Source organism: Schistocerca piceifrons, chromosome 10 (genome assembly GCF_021461385.2).
Source record: "Schistocerca piceifrons isolate TAMUIC-IGC-003096 chromosome 10, iqSchPice1.1, whole genome shotgun sequence".
Lineage (NCBI taxonomy): Eukaryota > Metazoa > Arthropoda > Insecta > Orthoptera > Acrididae > Schistocerca > Schistocerca piceifrons.
The window spans coordinates 84,591,650-84,611,237 of NC_060147.1; the positions used below are offsets into that span (position 1 = coordinate 84,591,650).

General features: G+C 41.3%; 1 protein-coding gene across 1 annotated transcript in view; it reads left to right on the forward strand.

The window, feature by feature from the left end:
* The window catches only part of LOC124718973 (unconventional myosin-Ia), a 784,983-nt gene that overhangs the window by 717,753 nt on the left and 47,642 nt on the right, over nt 1–19,588 (forward strand). Inside the window, 2 exon segments of the mRNA XM_047244645.1 lie at nt 707–813; nt 18,685–18,820. Of these exon segments, the coding sequence (XP_047100601.1) occupies nt 707–813; nt 18,685–18,820 (243 nt within the window).

Genomic DNA, 19,588 nt, shown 5'->3' on the forward strand with positions numbered 1-19,588 from the left:
ATTTAGAAAAACAAGGAGCTATAAACTTCATTTTGTGTAGTTATAGTTTCCCTCCATAAGAAGCCAAGCAAAGACTGAAAGAGGATAGAAAATTAAAACTATTAAAACAAAGGCGAGATGAAATGCCAATTGCAACACAAAGCTAAGCAAATTTCCTTGACGCTGGTTTCTCTGTAAAACTCATTTCCCATTATTAGTTGAACTACATGTGAAATTCCTTTTATTTAATCTATTCACTTGCTCCTAAAAGTTGGGGAAGTATTATCACATTCTTTAATTTGTGTTCATATTGGCTTGTTGCAGTTATCTTACTGATAAGTGGTAAGCAAATTTTAAACCACAGTTCAGGAATACTTTAGAGGAATGCTACATATGCACAATACATGACTTTAAAATAAAGGTAGTAGTGTGATTACTGTTAGTGTAACCACTGAAAATGTTAAATTAAATTAATAGCTTGTAGACTTACTGTTTAGCAGATTTTTGAAATTTGTGTCATTCCTTAGGCAATGTCTGAGATGACTAGCAGGATATGCACATGTTTCCATTTCTTTTATGTGTTACATATCTGTCCTTCTTTAACCACATAAAAATTTAATTTAAAACTTTGTTAAGAAGGCACTTTCTGCTGTTCTATCTTGTATCTCTCATTACTTTCTACTTTACAATTTATTTTATTCTTCTTTAATATGATTTTCCTTTTCAGTGTCACAAGTACCGCCTTAAATTCGATCAGACAGCTCGGAATCGTATGAGGGAAAAAGTAACGGCCAGCATCATCTTCAAAGAGCGGAAAGCATCGTATCCCCGCAGGTAAGCATTGAACAAAACTTGCTTGAGTGTTATGTAGTCTTTAAAAATTTAATGGTACCTACTTGATAAATGTATATCTTTAAGGAGAAAAAAAATGGCCAAATGCAAGGAAGACTTGTGCTCTGAGTGTTCTGTACAAACTTACTTATGTACATAAAAAGTTCATCCTTATCGAGAAATGAGGGAAATGAGAATCTCTATGATTTTTGCCTGTTATCAGTAATGATACTGGCCAGATATCGAACTCAGGAATTCGTAGACTCTCAAAATCTCTACAGCAATTTCTGAGGCAGCCAGGACACAGAAAAAGATGCGAGCAGGGGACATTGGCCTATATATGAAGAAAAAGAAGATTTAATAAAATATTTTTTATTTACTGCTGAACTTGACTCAATTTTTTTTTCAGTCATGCTTTCTGTTATGTTTTTAACAGATGAGGAATGGCAGAAAGATATTTTTACTTGATATAATAACAGTTTTCAGATTTTCTTGTCCTTGCTTGTACTACGAAACCTTGCTTCTTGCCATATTTCATGATTCTAGCTCAACGGGAAGTACCCTATAGGTTTTGATGAGTGAGTTTGTGACTAGCAAAATATGTGACATAAAATGGCAATGTGTTTCAATTTGATTGACTTACAAGCTTACATGTTTAACACTGCAAAAGGTCTGTAGACTTTGGTATGTGATATAAATTTGAACTTGACACACCTACCCATTCCTTAGAAAAAGGTGTATTAACACATGGACAGACAGGTGGATAAAAAAAATTACAAAAAATATTTTTGTGTTTGATATATTACAAATTAACAGTTGTTTTGATTTTTTTCCTTTATTTGTACGGTGAAATCTTCCTTCTTGCTAAATTTCATGATTCTAAGTCAATGGGAAGTACGCTATAGGTTTTGATGAATGAATTTGCTAGTATCAAAATATGTGACAAATGGTCATATCTTTTGATTGACTTAGAAGCTTAAATGTTGTACACAATTAAGGGCTCATGGATCTTAGTATGTAACATAAATTTCAACTTGATAATTGTACCAGTTCCTGAGAAAAATGGTTCTTAACAGACCAGAAGATGGACAAAAAAGCGATGCTGTAAGGGTCCCTAAACAGAAACAAACACTTGATTCATGTTTGCATCTAAGTTATTGTCAAAACATTTACTAAGATTTATTATAAATACACAATGATCTGTGATCAGTGTGATTTGTTAGAGAAGTGCTTTATTGTCAGTTTCATAACTCTTAACACTGTATGTACACTTCAAACTGAGTACAAAACTAACCATTCATACACAGTGTTATTCAGTTAAAGACACGACATTTTCCTTCAGCAAATGATGTTAAGGGTTTTTAGTTGCATTAACATTCCTTTATTTACTCTTCCATTATCTGTTGATATATTTTCAGATAGGATATGCTTGAATTTCCTTTGTACTCTTACTTGCACCGTTAATGAAATACATTTGCCTATAGTTCAGGCTATACTAGGACTGACAGCACCAACTTTTTCACGAAATAGCCAGTAGTCTCATTTTGTAGAGTCAGTCAGTCATTTCACTTTTCTGCATCTACATTTACACTATGTGATCAAAAGTATCTGGACAGCTCTGTGCAATGCGGAATTGACCACTAGATGTTATGAGAGGTGGACACATTGAAGATCTGCTGAAATGTTTGAGTTCAGCTACTTATGCTATTAGGGTCATCGCAAATTTTGGTGATATGCATCTCAGTAAATTAGCTTACCAGGCCTATTTTCATTCTCTGCTTTCGTATGGCATCATATTCTGGGGTAACTCATCATTGAGTAAAAGAGTGTTCATTGCACAAAAGCGTGTAATCAGAATAATTGCTGGAGCTCATCCAAGATAATCCTGTAGACACTTACTTAAAGCTAGAGATCTTCACTGTAGCCTCACAAAATATATATATATATATATATATATATATATATATATATATATATATATATATATATATATATATATATATATATATATATATATATATATATATATATATATATCTGCTTGTGTCTGTATGTGTGGATGGATATGTGCGAGTGTATACCTGTCCATTTTTCCCCCTAAGGTAAGTCTTTCCGGTCCCGGGATTGGAATGACTCCTTACCCTCTCCCTTAAAACCCACTTCCTTTCGTCTTCCCCCCTCCTTCCCTCTTTCCTGATGAGGCAACAGTTTGTTGCGAAAGCTTGAATTTTGTGTGTATGTTTGTGTTTGTTTGTGTGTCTATCGACCTGCCAGCGCTTTTGTTCGGTAAGTCACCTCATCTTTGTTTTATATATATATATATATATATATATATATATATATATATATATATATATATATATATATAATTGTTGGATTCAAATTAATGATATCAATATAATGGAAGGAAACATTCCACGTGGGAAAAATTATATATAAAAACAAAGATGAGGTGACTTACCGAACAAAAGCGCTGGCAGGTCGATAGACACACAAACAAACACAAACATACACACAAAATTCAAGCTTTCGCAACAAACTGTTGCCTCATCAGGAAAGAGGGAAGGAGAGGGGAAGACGAAAGGAAGTGGGTTTTAAGGGAGAGGGTAAGGAGTCATTCCAATCCCGGGAGCGGAAAGACTTACCTTAGGGGGAAAAAAGGACAGGTATACATTCGCACACATGCACATATCCATCCACACATACAGACACAAGCAGACATATTTAAAGGTCTTTAAATATGTCTGCTTGTGTCCGGGATTGGAATGACTCCTTATCCTCTCCCTTAAAACCCACTTCCTTTCGTCTTCCCCTCTCCTTCCCTCTTTCCTGATGAGGCAACAGTTTGTTGCGAAAGCTTGAATTTTGTGTGTATGTTTGTGTTTGTTTGTGTGTCTATCGACCTGCCAGCGCTTTTGTTCGGTAAGTCACCTCATCTTTGTTTTTTTATTTTTATATATATATATATATATATATATATATATATATATATATATATATATATATATATATATATATAAAAAAACAAAGATGATGTGACTTACCAAATGAAAGTGCTGGCAGGTCGACAGACAAATATACACACAAAATTCAAGCTTTCGCAACAAACTGTTGCCTCATCAGGAAAGAGGGAAGGAGAGGGAAAGACGAAAGGATGTGGGTTTTAAGGGAGAGGGTAAGGAGTCATTCCAATCCCGGGAGCGGAAAGACTTACCTTAGGGGGGAAAAAAGGACGGGTATACACTCACACACACACACACATATCCATCCACACACACACACACACACACACACATATATATATATATATATATATAAAAACAAAGATGAGGTGACTTACCGAACAAAAGCGCTGGCAGGTCGATAGACACACAAACAAACACAAACACACACACAAAATTCAAGCTTTCGCAACAAACTGTTGCCTCATCAGGAAAGAGGGAAGGAGAGGGGAAGACGAAAGGAAGTGGGTTTTAAGGGAGAGGGTAAGGAGTCATTCCAATCCCGGGAGCGGAAAGACTTACCTAAGGTAATATATAATAGAGGGAAACATTCCACGTGGGAAAAATATATCTAAAAAGAAAGATGATGAAACTTACCAAACAAAAGCGCTGGCAGGTCGACAGACACACAATTGTTTGATGAAGAAATAATGACGTTAAAACCTGTGGGAAGCGGCTAAAAATGATGAAGAATGTGTCTGTCGACCTGCCAGCGCTTTTGTTTGGTAAGTTTCATCATCTTTCTTTTTAGATAGATATATATATATATATATATATATATAATAGAGGGAAACATTCCACGTGGGAAAAATATATCTAAAAAGAAAGATGATGAAACTTACCAAACAAAAGCGCTGGCAGGTCGATAGACACACAAACAAACACAAACATACACACAAAATTCTAGCTTTCGCAACCAATGGTTGCCTCGTCAGGAAAGAGGGAAGGAGAAGGAAAGACAAAAGGATATGGGTTTTAAGGGAGAGGGTAAGGAGTCATTCCAATCCCGGGAGCGGAAAGACTTACCTTAGGGGGAAAAAAGGACAGGTATACACTCGCACACACACACATATCCATCCACACATACACAGACACAAGCAGACATTTGTAAAGGCAAAGAGTTTGGGCAGAGATGTCAGTCGGGGCGGATGTACAGAGGCAAAGATGAAGTTGAAAGACAGGTGAGGTATGAGCGGCGGCAAATTGAAATTAGAAATTAGCGGAGATTGAGGCCTGGCGGATAGCGAGAAGAAAGGATATGCTGAAGGGCAAGTTCCCATCTCCGGAGTTCTGACAGGTTGGTGTTAGTGGGAAGTATCCAGATAACCCGGACGGTGTAACACTGTGCCAAGATGTGCTGGCCGTGCACCAAGGCATGTTTAGCCACAGGGTGATCCTCATTACCAACAAACACTGTCTGCCTGTGTCCATTCATGCGAATGGACAGTTTGTTGCTGGTCATTCCCACATAGAACGCTTCACAGTGTAGGCAGGTCAGTTGGTAAATCACGTGGGTGCTTTCACACGTGGCTCTGCCTTTGATCGTGTACACCTTCCGGGTTACAGGACTGGAATAGGTGGTGGTGGGAGGGTGCATGGGACAGGTTTTACACCGGGGGCGGTTACAGGGGTAGGAGCCAGAGGGTAGGGAAGGTGGTTTGGGGATTTCATAGGGATGAACTAAGAGGTTGCGAAGGTTAGGTGGACGGCGGAAAGACACTCTTGGTGGAGTGGGGAGGATTTCATGCAGGATGGATCTCTCCCTACCCTCTGGCTCCTACCCCTGTAACCGCCCCCGGTGTAAAACCTGTCCCATGCACCCTCCCACCACCACCTATTCCAGTCCTGTAACCCGGAAGGTGTACACGATCAAAGGCAGAGCCACGTGTGAAAGCACCCACGTGATTTACCAACTGACCTGCCTACACTGTGAAGCGTTCTATGTGGGAATGACCATTTCATGAGATCCATCCTGCATGAAATCCTCCCCACTCCACCAAGAGTGTCTTTCCGCCGTCCACCTAACCTTCGCAACCTCTTAGTTCATCCCTATGAAATCCCCAAACCACCTTCCCTACCCTCTGGCTCCTACCCCTGTAACCGCCCCCGGTGTAAAACCTGTCCCATGCACCCTCCCACCACCACCTATTCCAGTCCTGTAACCCGGAAGCTGTACACGATCAAAGGCAGAGCCACGTGTGAAAGCACCCACGTGATTTACCAACTGACCTGCCTACACTGTGAAGCGTTCTATGTGGGAATGACCATTTCATGAGATCCATCCTGCATGAAATCCTCCCCACTCCACCAAGAGTGTCTTTCCGCCGTCCACCTAACCTTCGCAACCTCTTAGTTCATCCCTATGAAATCCCCAAACCACCTTCCCTACCCTCTGGCTCCTACCCCTGTAACCGCCCCCGGTGTAAAACCTGTCCCATGCACCCTCCCACCACCACCTATTCCAGTCCTGTAACCCGGAAGGTGTACACGATCAAAGGCAGAGCCACGTGTGAAAGCACCCACGTGATTTACCAACTGACCTGCCTACACTGTGAAGCGTTCTATGTGGGAATGACCATTTCATGAGATCCATCCTGCATGAAATCCTCCCCACTCCACCAAGAGTGTCTTTCCGCCGTCCACCTAACCTTCGCAACCTCTTAGTTCATCCCTATGAAATCCCCAAACCACCTTCCCTACCCTCTGGCTCCTACCCCTGTAACCGCCCCCGGTGTAAAACCTGTCCCATGCACCCTCCCACCACCACCTATTCCAGTCCTGTAACCCGGAAGGTGTACACGATCAAAGGCAGAGCCACGTGTGAAAGCACCCACGTGATTTACCAACTGACCTGCCTACACTGTGAAGCGTTCTATGTGGGAATGACCAGCAACAAACTGTCCATTCGCATGAATGGACACAGGCAGACAGTGTTTGTTGGTAATGAGGATCACCCTGTGGCTAAACATGCCTTGGTGCACGGCCAGCACATCTTGGCACAGTGTTACACCGTCCGGGTTATCTGGATACTTCCCACTAACACCAACCTGTCAGAACTCCGGAGATGGGAACTTGCCCTTCAGCATATCCTTTCTTCTCGCTATCCGCCAGGCCTCAATCTCCGCTAATTTCTAATTTCAATTTGCCGCCGCTCATACCTCACCTGTCTTTCAACTTCATCTTTGCCTCTGTACATCCGCCCCGACTGACATCTCTGCCCAAACTCTTTGCCTTTACAAATGTCTGCTTGTGTCTGTGTATGTGTGGATGGATATGTGTGTGTGTGCGAGTGTATACCTGTCCTTTTTTCCCCCTAAGGTAAGTCTTTCCGCTCCCGGGATTGGAATGACTCCTTACCCTCTCCCTTAAAACCCATATCCTTTTGTCTTTCCTTCTCCTTCCCTCTTTCCTGACGAGGCAACCATTGGTTGCGAAAGCTAGAATTTTGTGTGTATGTTTGTGTTTGTTTGTGTGTCTATCGACCTGCCAGCGCTTTTGTTTGGTAAGTTTCATCATCTTTCTTTTATATATATATATATATATATATATATATATATATATATATATATATATATATATATATATATATATATATATATATATATATATATATATATATATATACTTATGAAATTTGTTATTAACAATCCGAACGAATTCAAAAGTAATAGCAGTGTACATGGCTACAATACTAGGAGAAAGGATGATCTTCACTGCTCATGGTTAATTGTAACTGTGGCTCAGAAGGGGGTAAATTGTGCTGCCACAAAAGTCTTTGGTCACTTACCTAATAGCATCAAAAGTCTGATAGATAGTCATATAGCATTTAAAAGGAAATTAAAAGAATTTCTTAATGGCAACTCCTTCTACTCATTAGATGAATTTTTGGATATAGGAAGTGGGTAATTTTCCCAACCCCACCCAAAAAAAAAAAAAAAATAAATAAATAAATAAATAAATAAAAAATAAAAAAATTAAGGGTCATGTAATACACTACTGGCCATTAAAATTGCTACACCACAAAGATGATGTGCTACAGACGCGAAATTTAACCAACAGGAAGAAGATGCTGTGATATGCAAATGATTAGCTTTTCAGAGCATTCACACAAGTTTGGCGCTGGTGGCAACACCTGCAACGTGCTGACATGAGCAAAGTTTCCAACTGATTTCTCATACACAAACAGCAGTTGACCGGCGTTACCTGGTGAAACGTTGTTGTGATGCGTCATGTAAGGAGGAGAATTGTGTACCATCACGTTTCCGACTTTGATAAACATCGAATTGTAGCCTAGAGTGATTGCGACATTGCTGCTTGTGTTGGTCGAGATCCAATGACTGTTAGCAGAATATGGAATCGGTGGGTTCAGGAGGGTAATACAGAACACTGTGCTGGATCCCAATGGCCTCGTATCACTAGCAGTCGAGATGACAGGCATCTTATCTGCATGGCTGTAACGGATCGTGCAGCCACGTCTCGATCCCTAGACAAGAACCATCTACACGAACAGTTCGATGACATTTGCAGCAGCATGGGTATCAGCTCAGAAACCATGGCTGTGGTTACCCTTGACGCTGCATCACAGACAGGAGCACCTGCGATGGTGTACTTAATGACGAACCTGCATGCACGAATGGTAAAATGTCATTTTTTCGGATGAATCCAGGTTCTGTTTACAGCATCATGATGGTCTCCTCTGAGTTTGGCGACATCGCGGTGAATGCACATTGGAAGCGTGTATTTATCATCGCCATACTGGCGTATCATCCGGTGTGATGGTATGAGGTGCCATTGGCTACACATCTCGGTCACCTCTTGTTTGCATTAATGGCACTTTGAACAGTGGACATTACATTTCAAATGTGTTACGACCCGGGGCTCTACCCTTCATTCGGTCCCTGTGAAACCCTACATTTCAGCAGGATAACGCATGACTGCGTGTTGCAGGTCCTGTACGGGTCTTTCTGGATACAGAAAATGTTCAACTGCTGCCCTGGCCAGTACATTCTCCAGATCTCTCACCAATTGACATCTAGTCAATGGTGGCTGAGCAACTGGCTCATCACAGTACGCCAGTCACTACTCTTGATGAACTGTGGTATCTTGTTGAAGCTGCATGGGCAGCTGTACCTGTACACACCATCCAAGCTGTGTTTGACTTAATGCCCAGGCATATCAAGGCCATTATTACTCCCAGAGGTGATTGTTCTGGGTACTGATTTCTCAGGATCTATGCACCCAAATTGTGTGAAAATGTAATCACATGTCGGTTCTAGTATAATATATTTGTCCAGTGGATACCCGTTTATCATCTGCATTTCTTCTTGGTGTAGCAATTTTAATGGCCAGTAGTGTATCTTGTATAGACACCTTTTATTAACCTGACACGTTCCACATCATTACAAAGTATCGTATTCAAGATCTGTGGAACAAGTACTAATCTAATTTAGAAGATGGTAGGGAGTATTTTGTTGTCAGTAACAGCAGAATGAGAGATCAGTGATTTCGAGTATGGATTAGTATTAGATGTAACCTGTGTAACAAATCAATCAGGGGCACCTTCTGCAGCTGCCCAAGGTGGCTGTTGGTGATGTGATTGTGAAGTGAAAAAAGAACAACCCCAGCTAAACTAAGACTTGGCAGAGCTCATGTATGGATGAACAGGAACTGTTGAGCATTTTGGAGTGTTTTGTAAAAAATCACATGAAACTGGCAGAAGGAATCAGTCATATAAACAGGGTGTATACGACCTGGGACAAGTTAAATTTTTGTAATTTTGACTGGTAAGAATTGATTCTCTAGCAACGAATGTTACTCTATCCTGCTACTGGATAATGATACTGCAGTAATAAAACAGAAACGAGAGGAAAAAAAAAAATCAAACTTCAGTGGCAAAGGAAATGCACCATTTACAACAACAAACCACTGCGCACGCACAAGCATCTGCAAACAGTAAAACTATATCAAAGGCCGTAGGACGAAGACTATGTAGTACTTCGTAATAATGGAAATGAGTGTTTTACTTACAAGAATTTCAAGCACAGAACACCAGACATTTATGTCATAATTTTAAATTTACTGGCACATTTGTGTGATGTATCTTAAAGTATAACACACGCCAAAAAAGACCAATATTATATGTGAAAGCTTAGCTTTTCTTGTCGCTATACTATGTATATTAATGTAAACCGTTAACGTTTCCTGTTTGTGTGTTCACGCTATGTAACATTGATCTTGCTATTGGCTGACTGTTACACGTGTCCTATGCTCTGAATATCTGCTGTCATCGGCTGGCAAGATCACGTGGCATTAGATATGATCGACTTACAAAAGGACATCACAATCTTGATTTCAACGCTCGGGAAACTAACGCACTGTGTTTGTTGCAATTAATACGAAAATATGCAGCTTATATGTTGCTGTACATCAAAACTCTTTCCAAAACTTCTCTCATTTTTTGTCATTAAAAGTCTTTCCAAAACTTCTCTCCCCCACCTTTTTTCATTTTTTCTTTTTTTCTGGAAAGTTTTACGCCAGTGTATAAAACGTTAACAATTCAAGGGATTGATAAGTTGTACAGTTCTGAGGGAAAAATCAACGGAAAAACTACTATCACTTAGCATGGAAAAAGTGTATTTTCGCCCAGAAAAAAGACTCTTTTTTTAAACGGTATATCCAGAAAAAATCCAGGAATATTTTTTCCTTGTCCCTGTATACACCCTGATAAAAGAGTGTTACTAGAAGTCCAGTTAGCATAATGACTGAGCATAGGGAGGTAAAAAGAAAGTGAGACAATGGTCACGCAGCTCCTCACGAGCCACACATTTCTGTTATCAGTGCTAAGTGATGCTTGGGGTTATATAAAGAGTGATGCCATTGGACAGTGGGCAACTGGAGGTGAGTGATTTGAAGTGGTGGATCATGCTATACCCTGTGGCAATCTGAAGGAATGGTTTGAGACTGGTGAATGTCTGCCATCACGGTCATGTGTAGTGCTAATCGTGAAGCATGGAGAAGCTAATGTTACAGTATTGGAATGTTTTTCATGGTTAGAGTGTCCTGAAGAAAATCAATTCTAAATTCAGTCTAAGGACATAAACAGATTTTACAGCATTGTGTAACATATACTGTAGAGTAACAGTTTAGAGACAGATTGATTTTTTGTATGAGCATGATAGTGCACCCTGTTATAAAGCAGCATCTGTGAGGCAATGGTTTGTGGACTGTTACATTCCTGAAATTGATTGGCCTGATAAGAGTCTGACCTGAACCCAGTGGAACACCGAGACACCTCATTGGAAGAGACACCTCACTGGAAGCCCCAGCAGAGTTAAAGGTGGACACACTCTGCCTTAATGCCCACTCATAGGTATCTGGACACTTTCAGTCAGACAGTGCACATCCATACCCTGCAAGCCATTGTAAAGTGTGTGGCAGTGAGTGGTTCCCATTGTCCTACACATAAGGGTTTCTCCCTGCTCCATTTGTGATGGAGTGTGGGAATATTAATTGCTTCCGTGCCTGTGACACTTTGTCAGATCTTGTCTTTGCTGTCCTACAGAAGTGGGATATAGCAAACTTAGTGTGGGAAGATTCCTCTCTCAATATTGGTTCTTGAAACATTGTTAGTAAGCTTTTGGGTAATAGCTGGCACCTTAACTTTAAGCCTCTACCTGTTACGGTTTTTCCAGCATTTCCACAATGCTTTCCTATGGATCAAACAAATCTGCCACAATTTGTTCTGCTCTTCTTTTAATGCATTAAGTGTACTCAGTTATTCGTATTTAATATGGGTGGCCAGAGAATTTTGTAAGCAATATTCATTAATGGGGAACGAATACAATGTATCCCTTTTGCAGATGATATACTAGTATTTGCTGACTCAGTGAAGGAAATGGAGTCTATGTTGCTAAAATTTGCCAAAATCCTAAGAGAAAAAGAAAATGGTAAAGTTAACATTAAATTAGAAGATGATGTTCTAGAGCAGGTTGAGAACTTCTGTTATTTGGGGAGCACAATCAGTGATGACAATAAATGTATCACAAAGCAAGCCTTCCAAAATAAAAGGAATTGACTAACAGACAATCATATAAGCCTAGAAAGTAGGAAAAAGTTTGCCAAAATTTTAGTTTGGAGTGTCTTAACATACGGATGTGGAGTGTGGACTCTGGGAAAGGCAGAGGAAAAGAAACTGGAAGCAATGGAAATGTGGATATGGAGAAGAATGACGAAAACAAGCTGGGTAGATAGAAAAAGTAATGAACAGGTCTTAAGAGAAGTGAATGAGAACAGAACACTGCTAAATTATATAGGAAGAAGAAAATCAAAAATGATAGAGCACATAATGAGACACAGCCAGTTCCTAAAGAATGCATTTGAAGGAAAAGTTACAGGGAAAAAACCAAGAGGCAGGTCAAGAGCAACGTATTTTAATAACATCAAAGAAGATAAGGGGATAAAATCATATGAAGAATTGAAGAGTATGACAATGGAGTGAGCGACATGGCTAAATCGACGAGGCATAGCCCTTAGTTTATGATGGTGATATTCATAGTAGACTGATTTTTCTGACTATCCAACGATGAAATGAAGTCTACCATGTGCTTTACCTATGACTTAGATTATTCCACACTGAATAAATTTTTACTCTGCAGCAGAGTGTGCACTGATATGAAACCTCCTCACAGATTAAAACTGTCTAGTGGACTGAAACTCAAACTCAGGTCTGCATTTTTTGCGGTGAGTGCTCCATCAGTCGCAGTCTTTACTCGGTCTGTTAGTCGCCTCCAGCTATTAATGTATGACCTGGGTATTTACATGCTACTGACCATAGACATTCTTTGAATGACTCTAGAACTGTCACAGCAGAATCTGGTCACCACTAGAAACATCCAACAATTAGTTTGGTTTCATCTAGAACTGTTACACGCAACCAGATAACTACACTGTCACACTCAACTTTGACCCCAATAGAGACAATATTTTTGTCAACTGCAAGTGAACACTCCCCCTGCTAAGGGCTCTAATCTCTCTTTCCAATACATGTTCCACGACTTGCTAAATTTTCAGAGCTTTCCACTTTGTGCTTCATCCAGCTGTCAGTCCCGAGAATAATTGGAGCACAAGAACTTTCCTGGAGGGCAGTAAATTTGAGAACTTTGTTACAAATAATTCAACAGTTTACAGACACAATTTTGAAAGCTGAAATGTCTTTACTCTGAACACAGTCAGACTTCCCTTGCAGTGTATCAACTAGCAATGTTTATCAGAGCACCTCATTTACCTCCTAGCTGAAAACATCCTCATGTGCATGCCACAATTACTCTGCTACATAAGGAGTTGCTTCCTTTGTATAGTACACCCCTGATCTAGCTTCCCAACTGGTAACATAGGTCTAGAAATCTGCAGCCAACATTGTCACAGAGTCCATAATCCTTTGGTTGAGACCCTCTGCTCGGCTCCAAACTAAAGGAGCCCGATCAAATCTGGGAACAATGCTATAAACTGTGAGCTCTGCTTGCTTCCCATGTGTGAGGCCAGCAGCCTTCACCACTTTGCTAACCACATGTATGAACTGAGGATGGCCTCAGAACCCATATGACAGGTGCTTTCAGTGCCAATGTGAGCCACAACTTGCAGATGAGTGCACCCTGCATGCTCAATTGCCCCACGCAAAGCTGCATCCACATCTCAGGTGAGGACCCCCCAGCAGATATATCGAGTGCACATTGGCTTTCTTTCCAACCCTGAACACTATCTGTCCAAGTGGCTCCGTAATGTGCCTAATGCTGGAGCTCCCGATAACTAGTAAAACCTTCCCCTTGTGTGTCTGCTCGGTTCCCTCTGAAGGAGTGGCCACCTGTCCACTCACAAGGTGAAGGGGTGAGGTGAGACAACCAGTCTCCACATTGGCCCTCTGCCAATGTGTACCGACTTGACAGAAAATCCTAGGAAGTTCTGGTCTTACGTTAAATCAGTAAGTGGCTCGAAACAGCATATCCAGACACTCCGGGATGATGATGGCATTGAAACAGAGGATGACACGCGTAAAGCTGAAACACTAAACACCTTTTTCCAAAGCTGTTTCACAGAGGAAGACCGCACTGCAGTTCCTTCTCTAAATCCTTGCACATACGAAAAAATGGCTGACATCGAAATAAGTGTCCAAGGAATAGAAAAGCAACTGGAATCACTCAATAGAGGAAAGTCCACTGGACCTGACGGGATACCAATTCGATTCTACACAGAGTACGTGAAAGAACTTGCCCCCCTTCTAACAGCCGTGTACCGCAAGTCTCTAGAGGAACGGAGGGTTCCAAATGATTGGAAAAGAGCACAGGTAGTCCCAGTCTTCAAGAAGGGTCATCGAGCAGATGCGCAAAACTATAGACCTATATCTCTGACATCAATCTGTTGTAGAATTTTAGAACATGTTTTTTGCTCGAGTATCATGTCGTTTTTGGAAACCCAGAATCTACTATGTAGGAATCAACATGGATTCCGGAAACAGCGATTGTGTGAGACCCAACTCGCTTTATTTGTTCATGAGACCCAGAAAATATTAGATACAGGCTCCCAGGTAGATGCTATTTTTTTGACTTCCGGAAGGCGTTCGATACAGTTCCGCACTGTCGCCTGATAAACAAAGTAAGAGCCTACGGAATATCAGACCAGCTGTGTGGCTGGATTGAAGAGTTTTTAGCAAACAGAACACAGCATGTTGTTATCAATGGAGAGACGTCTATGGACGTTAAAGTAACCTCTGGCATGCCACAGGGGAGTGTTATGGGACCATTGCTTTTCACAATATATATAAATGACCTAGTAGATAGTGTCGGAAGTTCCATGCGGCTTTTCGCGGATGATGCTGTAGTATACAGAGAAGTTGCAGCATTAGAAAATTGTAGCGAAATGCAGGAAGATCTGCAGCGGATAGGCACTTGGTGCAGGGAGTGGCAACTGTCCCTTAACATACACAAATGTAATGTATTGCAAATACATAGAAAGAAGGATCCTTTATTGTATGATTATATTATAGTGGAACAAACACTGGTAGCAGTTACTTCTGTAAAATATCTGGGAGTATGCATGCGGAACGATTTGAAGTGGAATGATCATATAAAATTAATTGTTGGTAAGGTGGGTACCAGGTTGAGATTCATTGGGAGAGTGCTTAGAAAATGTAGTCCATCAACAAAGGAGGTGGCTTACAAAACACTCGTTCGACCTATACTTGAGTATTGCTCATCAGTGTGGGATCCGTACCAGATCGGTTTGATGGAGGAGATAGAGAAGATCCAAAGAAGAGCGGCGCGTTTCGTCACAGGGTTATTTGGTAACTGTGATAGCATTACGGAGATGTTTAATAAACTCAAGTGGCAGACTCTGCAAGAGAGGCGCTCTGCATCGCGGTGTAGCTTGCTCGCCAGGTTTCGAGAGGATGCGTTTCTGGATGAGGTATCGAATATATTGCTTCCCCCTACTTATACCGCCCGAGGAGATCACGAATGTAAAATTAGAGAGATTAGAGCGCGCATGGAGGCTTTCAGACAGTCGTTCTTCCCGCGAACCATACGCGACTGGAACAGGAAAGGGAGGTAATGACAGTGGCACGTAAAGTGCCCTCCGCCACACACCGTTGGGTGGCTTGCGGAGTGTAAATGTAGATGTAGATGTAGATGCCTCGAGCAACACAAACGCATTACCGCCCATCACTCACTCTGGTGCGAGGCCGGATCCACTAGGCCACATACAGTAGGAGGTGCCTCAGTACCAGAGCCTGGGGGTGAAACAAATGAGAAGTGAGGTGTCCCACGTGACACACCATATTATCTGCCACTGCTACACACCGAGGCAGCAGCCTGCAGGTAACTGACCGTAGCCAAAGGCACATTCAGCTATTTGTAAACTGTGGCCAGCTCCCCCTGCATTTGCACACAGCATGCACACATCCTACTCATCCTAGCAAGACTAACTGAAGAAGTAAAATATAAAAGGAGACAGAATCGTAGATATGTGACTTGCTACCCTCCTGATGTGTCACTGATGGACACTGATGCCTCAGTGAGCTATGTAGCTGGCTTTTCAAAAGAAATGAAAACTGTGCTACAGACTAGCCAAATTTACACTTACAGAATGCGAGCTTAGATCTCTTAAATGGAAACACACACAAAATTTAATAAGTATACTAATAGGAAAAGATAAAATTTAACTTGCAGCTCTGTATGGTGTATGAGGTAGTGAGTTTGGAGTCTGAAGGATTCTGGTAAAGATAGTGTTCAATAGTGGTAAGGCCATGGGCATGAGGGATGTTGATGTATAATGAAGTGGCATCAATAGTCACAAGCAGCAATCCAAGAGGTAAAGGGGCGGAGATGGTGGAAAATTGGTGAAGGAAGTGGTTAGTATCTTTGATATGGGTGGCTAGGTTATGGGCAATTGCTTGGAGGCATTGGTTAGTAAAGGCCGAAAATCTTTCAGTGGAACCACAATAACCAGCTGTGATGTGGTGTCTAGGATTGTTGAGTTTGTGGATTTTGGGAAACATGTAGAAGGTAGGTGTGTGTATGTGTCATGGGGGTGAGAGGGAAATGGATTCAGATGAGGAGAGGTTCTGGGAAGGGTCTAAAGGTTTAAGCAGAGATTGGTGGTTATGTTAGATGTCTGGGTGGAATCACTCTGTTGATGTTTATAGATGAAGGAGTCAGATAATTATGATTGGTAGAGGGCTTTTTGCCAGGTAGTCATTGCTGGAAACTTTGTCTGCAGGTGGGAAAATTAGGTCAGGATCTGTTTTGAGATTGTGTATGGCTATTCTTTCGAAAAGTTCATGTTATTAAGAAGGGGCCTGGGGAAGGATGGTGAGCCCAAGTTGAAGGTACAGAATTCATGGAAAGTGACCAGGGAGTAGTTAAGGGGAGGGTGTGTGTGTGAAGTGTCATGGTTGGATGGTGGTATGAACTGGGAGAAGCAGGGTTCAATGATAGGATTTGTTGGCCTTGGTTGGATTGATTAGTGGTATAGAAGTGTTTCTACTGCAGGGATAGTGAGGAGGAGAATAGGTCTTTGACAAGTCTAACATGGTTGAATTTGGGCATAGAGCTAAAGGTGAGGCCTTTGGATAGGACTGAAACTTCTGTGCAGCTGAGGATTTTGGTGGAAAGGCTAACAAAATTGTTACGGGAATGTTTTGGCTCTTGATTTGGAGGAGTGTTGGTAGGGAGTTTTTGGGCTTGTGGCAAATTGAAAAGGTCAGCTAGACAGGGTCTGGGGGCTACAAGGGGTTAGTGAAGATGATCTCTGTGGGGTGGGTAGGGGTTTAATAGTGGTTTTCCAAGGTGTCAGTACTATGTCAGCAGAAAAATGCCCCCCAGATGCTGGAAAGCAAGGTGGCTAGGCAACCTGTGAATGCAGCCAGGTCTTATACCAGTTCTGCCACAATCACTTAACAGCATTTTATACTGGGTTGATTGCCAAACAACTATCCACCATACTGTGGCCAAGAGCAAAGTACTCAACCTTGTGTCACAACATGCAGCTGAACATAATATGCTTGGTTTCAATGCAGCTTCACAACTCAGGCCATCTGCATCCTCCCCTCCACCACTAGCTTCTTTGAAGCTTGCAGATGGGAGTTGTCCTTACAAGATGCCCTCTGCTCCCAAAATTTCCCTGGCCTACCATAACATCCACAACTTCTATCTAAAAGTTTCTGCCCCTCTGATCTGTCACCTCCTACCTGTTTTCGTCCCCTCACCCTGTTTTTGTGGCGCCCTCTACCAGTGCACCCACTTGCTTTCCCCTTCCCCACTCTTCCTTTTTTGCTCTTCCTCGCTCCCTGCTCACCTCCCTGCCCCACAGCCTCCCGACACTGCACCTGTTAGCAGTGTAGTCCTTGCACACTCCATCACACAGCATTCCTCTCTCTCTCTCTCTCTCTCTCTCTCTCTCTCTCTCTCTCTCTCTCTCTCTCTCCATCTCCTTCTCCATCGGTGCCCTGCCATCTCTTCCCCTTTCCCACCACCTCCAGATTGCTTCGTCCATTCTATGTGACAGTTAAATTCCAGTCCAAGCTGCCAGATATGGCAGTCACGTGTGCTTGAGTTGTAATTGCTTGCGTGAATGTGTGTGTGTGTGTGTGTGTGTGTGTGTGTGTGTTTCCTTTTCTGAAGAAGGCTTTGGTTGAAAGCTAATTGTGTAACTATCTTTTTGTTGTCCCTGTCTGTAACTAAACATGTCATCTTTATAGCAAGTAGCAGTCTATCTTTCCCTTTAATTGTTGATATTCGAGCCTGCAGTTTCCATTGTTTCATATGTAAATAAAAACAAGATGCTGCTGAGTCACTGATGGGGACATAAACAAGACTGAGAATGTGGCTGGCTTACCGGAGAATTCTCCTTTTTCTCTAGCCATCTTTACTTTTAACTCTGTCCTTCTGTCGTCACTGGACTGTACTGACACAATACTTATCAGTGCACCATATTTGACCCCGGCTCTCTTTGACACCTACACAATCACCCACTGACTGTGCATCAATCCCATGTGGAGCACACCAGTCTGAGGATGGCTGAAACTTTTTATCTGAAAACTTAATTGTGATTGAAAATACTAATGATTGTAATGAATTCAGAAATCACAGTCCTCTCTGAATGATGTAATTGTTGAACTTTATAAAATAAATAGATCTTATAACAATGTAAAAAGATTGAAACAGATGTATTCTTTGTGGCATTAGGTTGAGTTTCGTGAAATGGTGAATTCTCAAATATTGTACATATCTCTGGTAGTTTAATCATTCAGCCCACATTAACTGAATGTGATCTGCAATTCAGAAAAGTGGTAACACAAACATACTGCTTTGTCTCTTTTTAGTGTTTCCCATCCTTTCCTGGGTGATTATGTGCGTCTGAGGCAAAATGTGCAGTGGAAGAAGACGTGTGTAGAAACGAATGATCAGTATGTTGTCTTTGCTGACATTATCAACAAGATAACCCGATCTAGTGGGAAGGTAAGTATATAAGACATAATACAATCTTAATCGTAAACAAATAGAAAGGAGTTACTGTTTCTGCCACCCTATATAAACTCTAATGTATTAGTACGCTGGGAAATATAAAGGAGCACTGGAAAATATGTAGCCTGGAAGTATAAGGTGCAAATCGTCAAGAGACAGCTTAAAGGTACATGATTCAGTGAGAACAGTAGTAATCTGTATGTCACAGATCAATGTTTAAGGATATTATAATAGATGTTTTACACAAAATGAAGTAATCTTATTAACTGCAAAACACTCAGTGAATTACTCACACTGCCATTGATGATACTTCATCTTTTGACAGTTTATCATTATGCAAAAGGTAAAGGAGACACACCAGAAAGAGAGAGAGTGGGTTGTACAGATGGTGGAAGATGTAAAGCAGACAGAAATTCACATACATTAAGCTGAGATGGATGTAAGAGACAAGTGAACATCAGATAGCTAGTTCTCCTCCCAAGAGTTTACAAGATCTGACATTGGGAAGGAGTATCAAATTACTTGAATGGTTGATTAGGTTTGTATTTGAAACTATTTGTCCAAGAAGCATTTACACTTGTGAGCAATATAATCAGACAAATATACTTGCAGTATGTATATCTGTCTTTCACCCAGATGGCAGCAGCAGTGCATCATGTTATAGACTCGACAGAACCCCAAAACTATTTGGGAGCCATCTACTCGACTGTAGTGAGAATTTTCAAAGCTTGGCCCAAGGTGTTTAAGTAATAGAAATGTAAC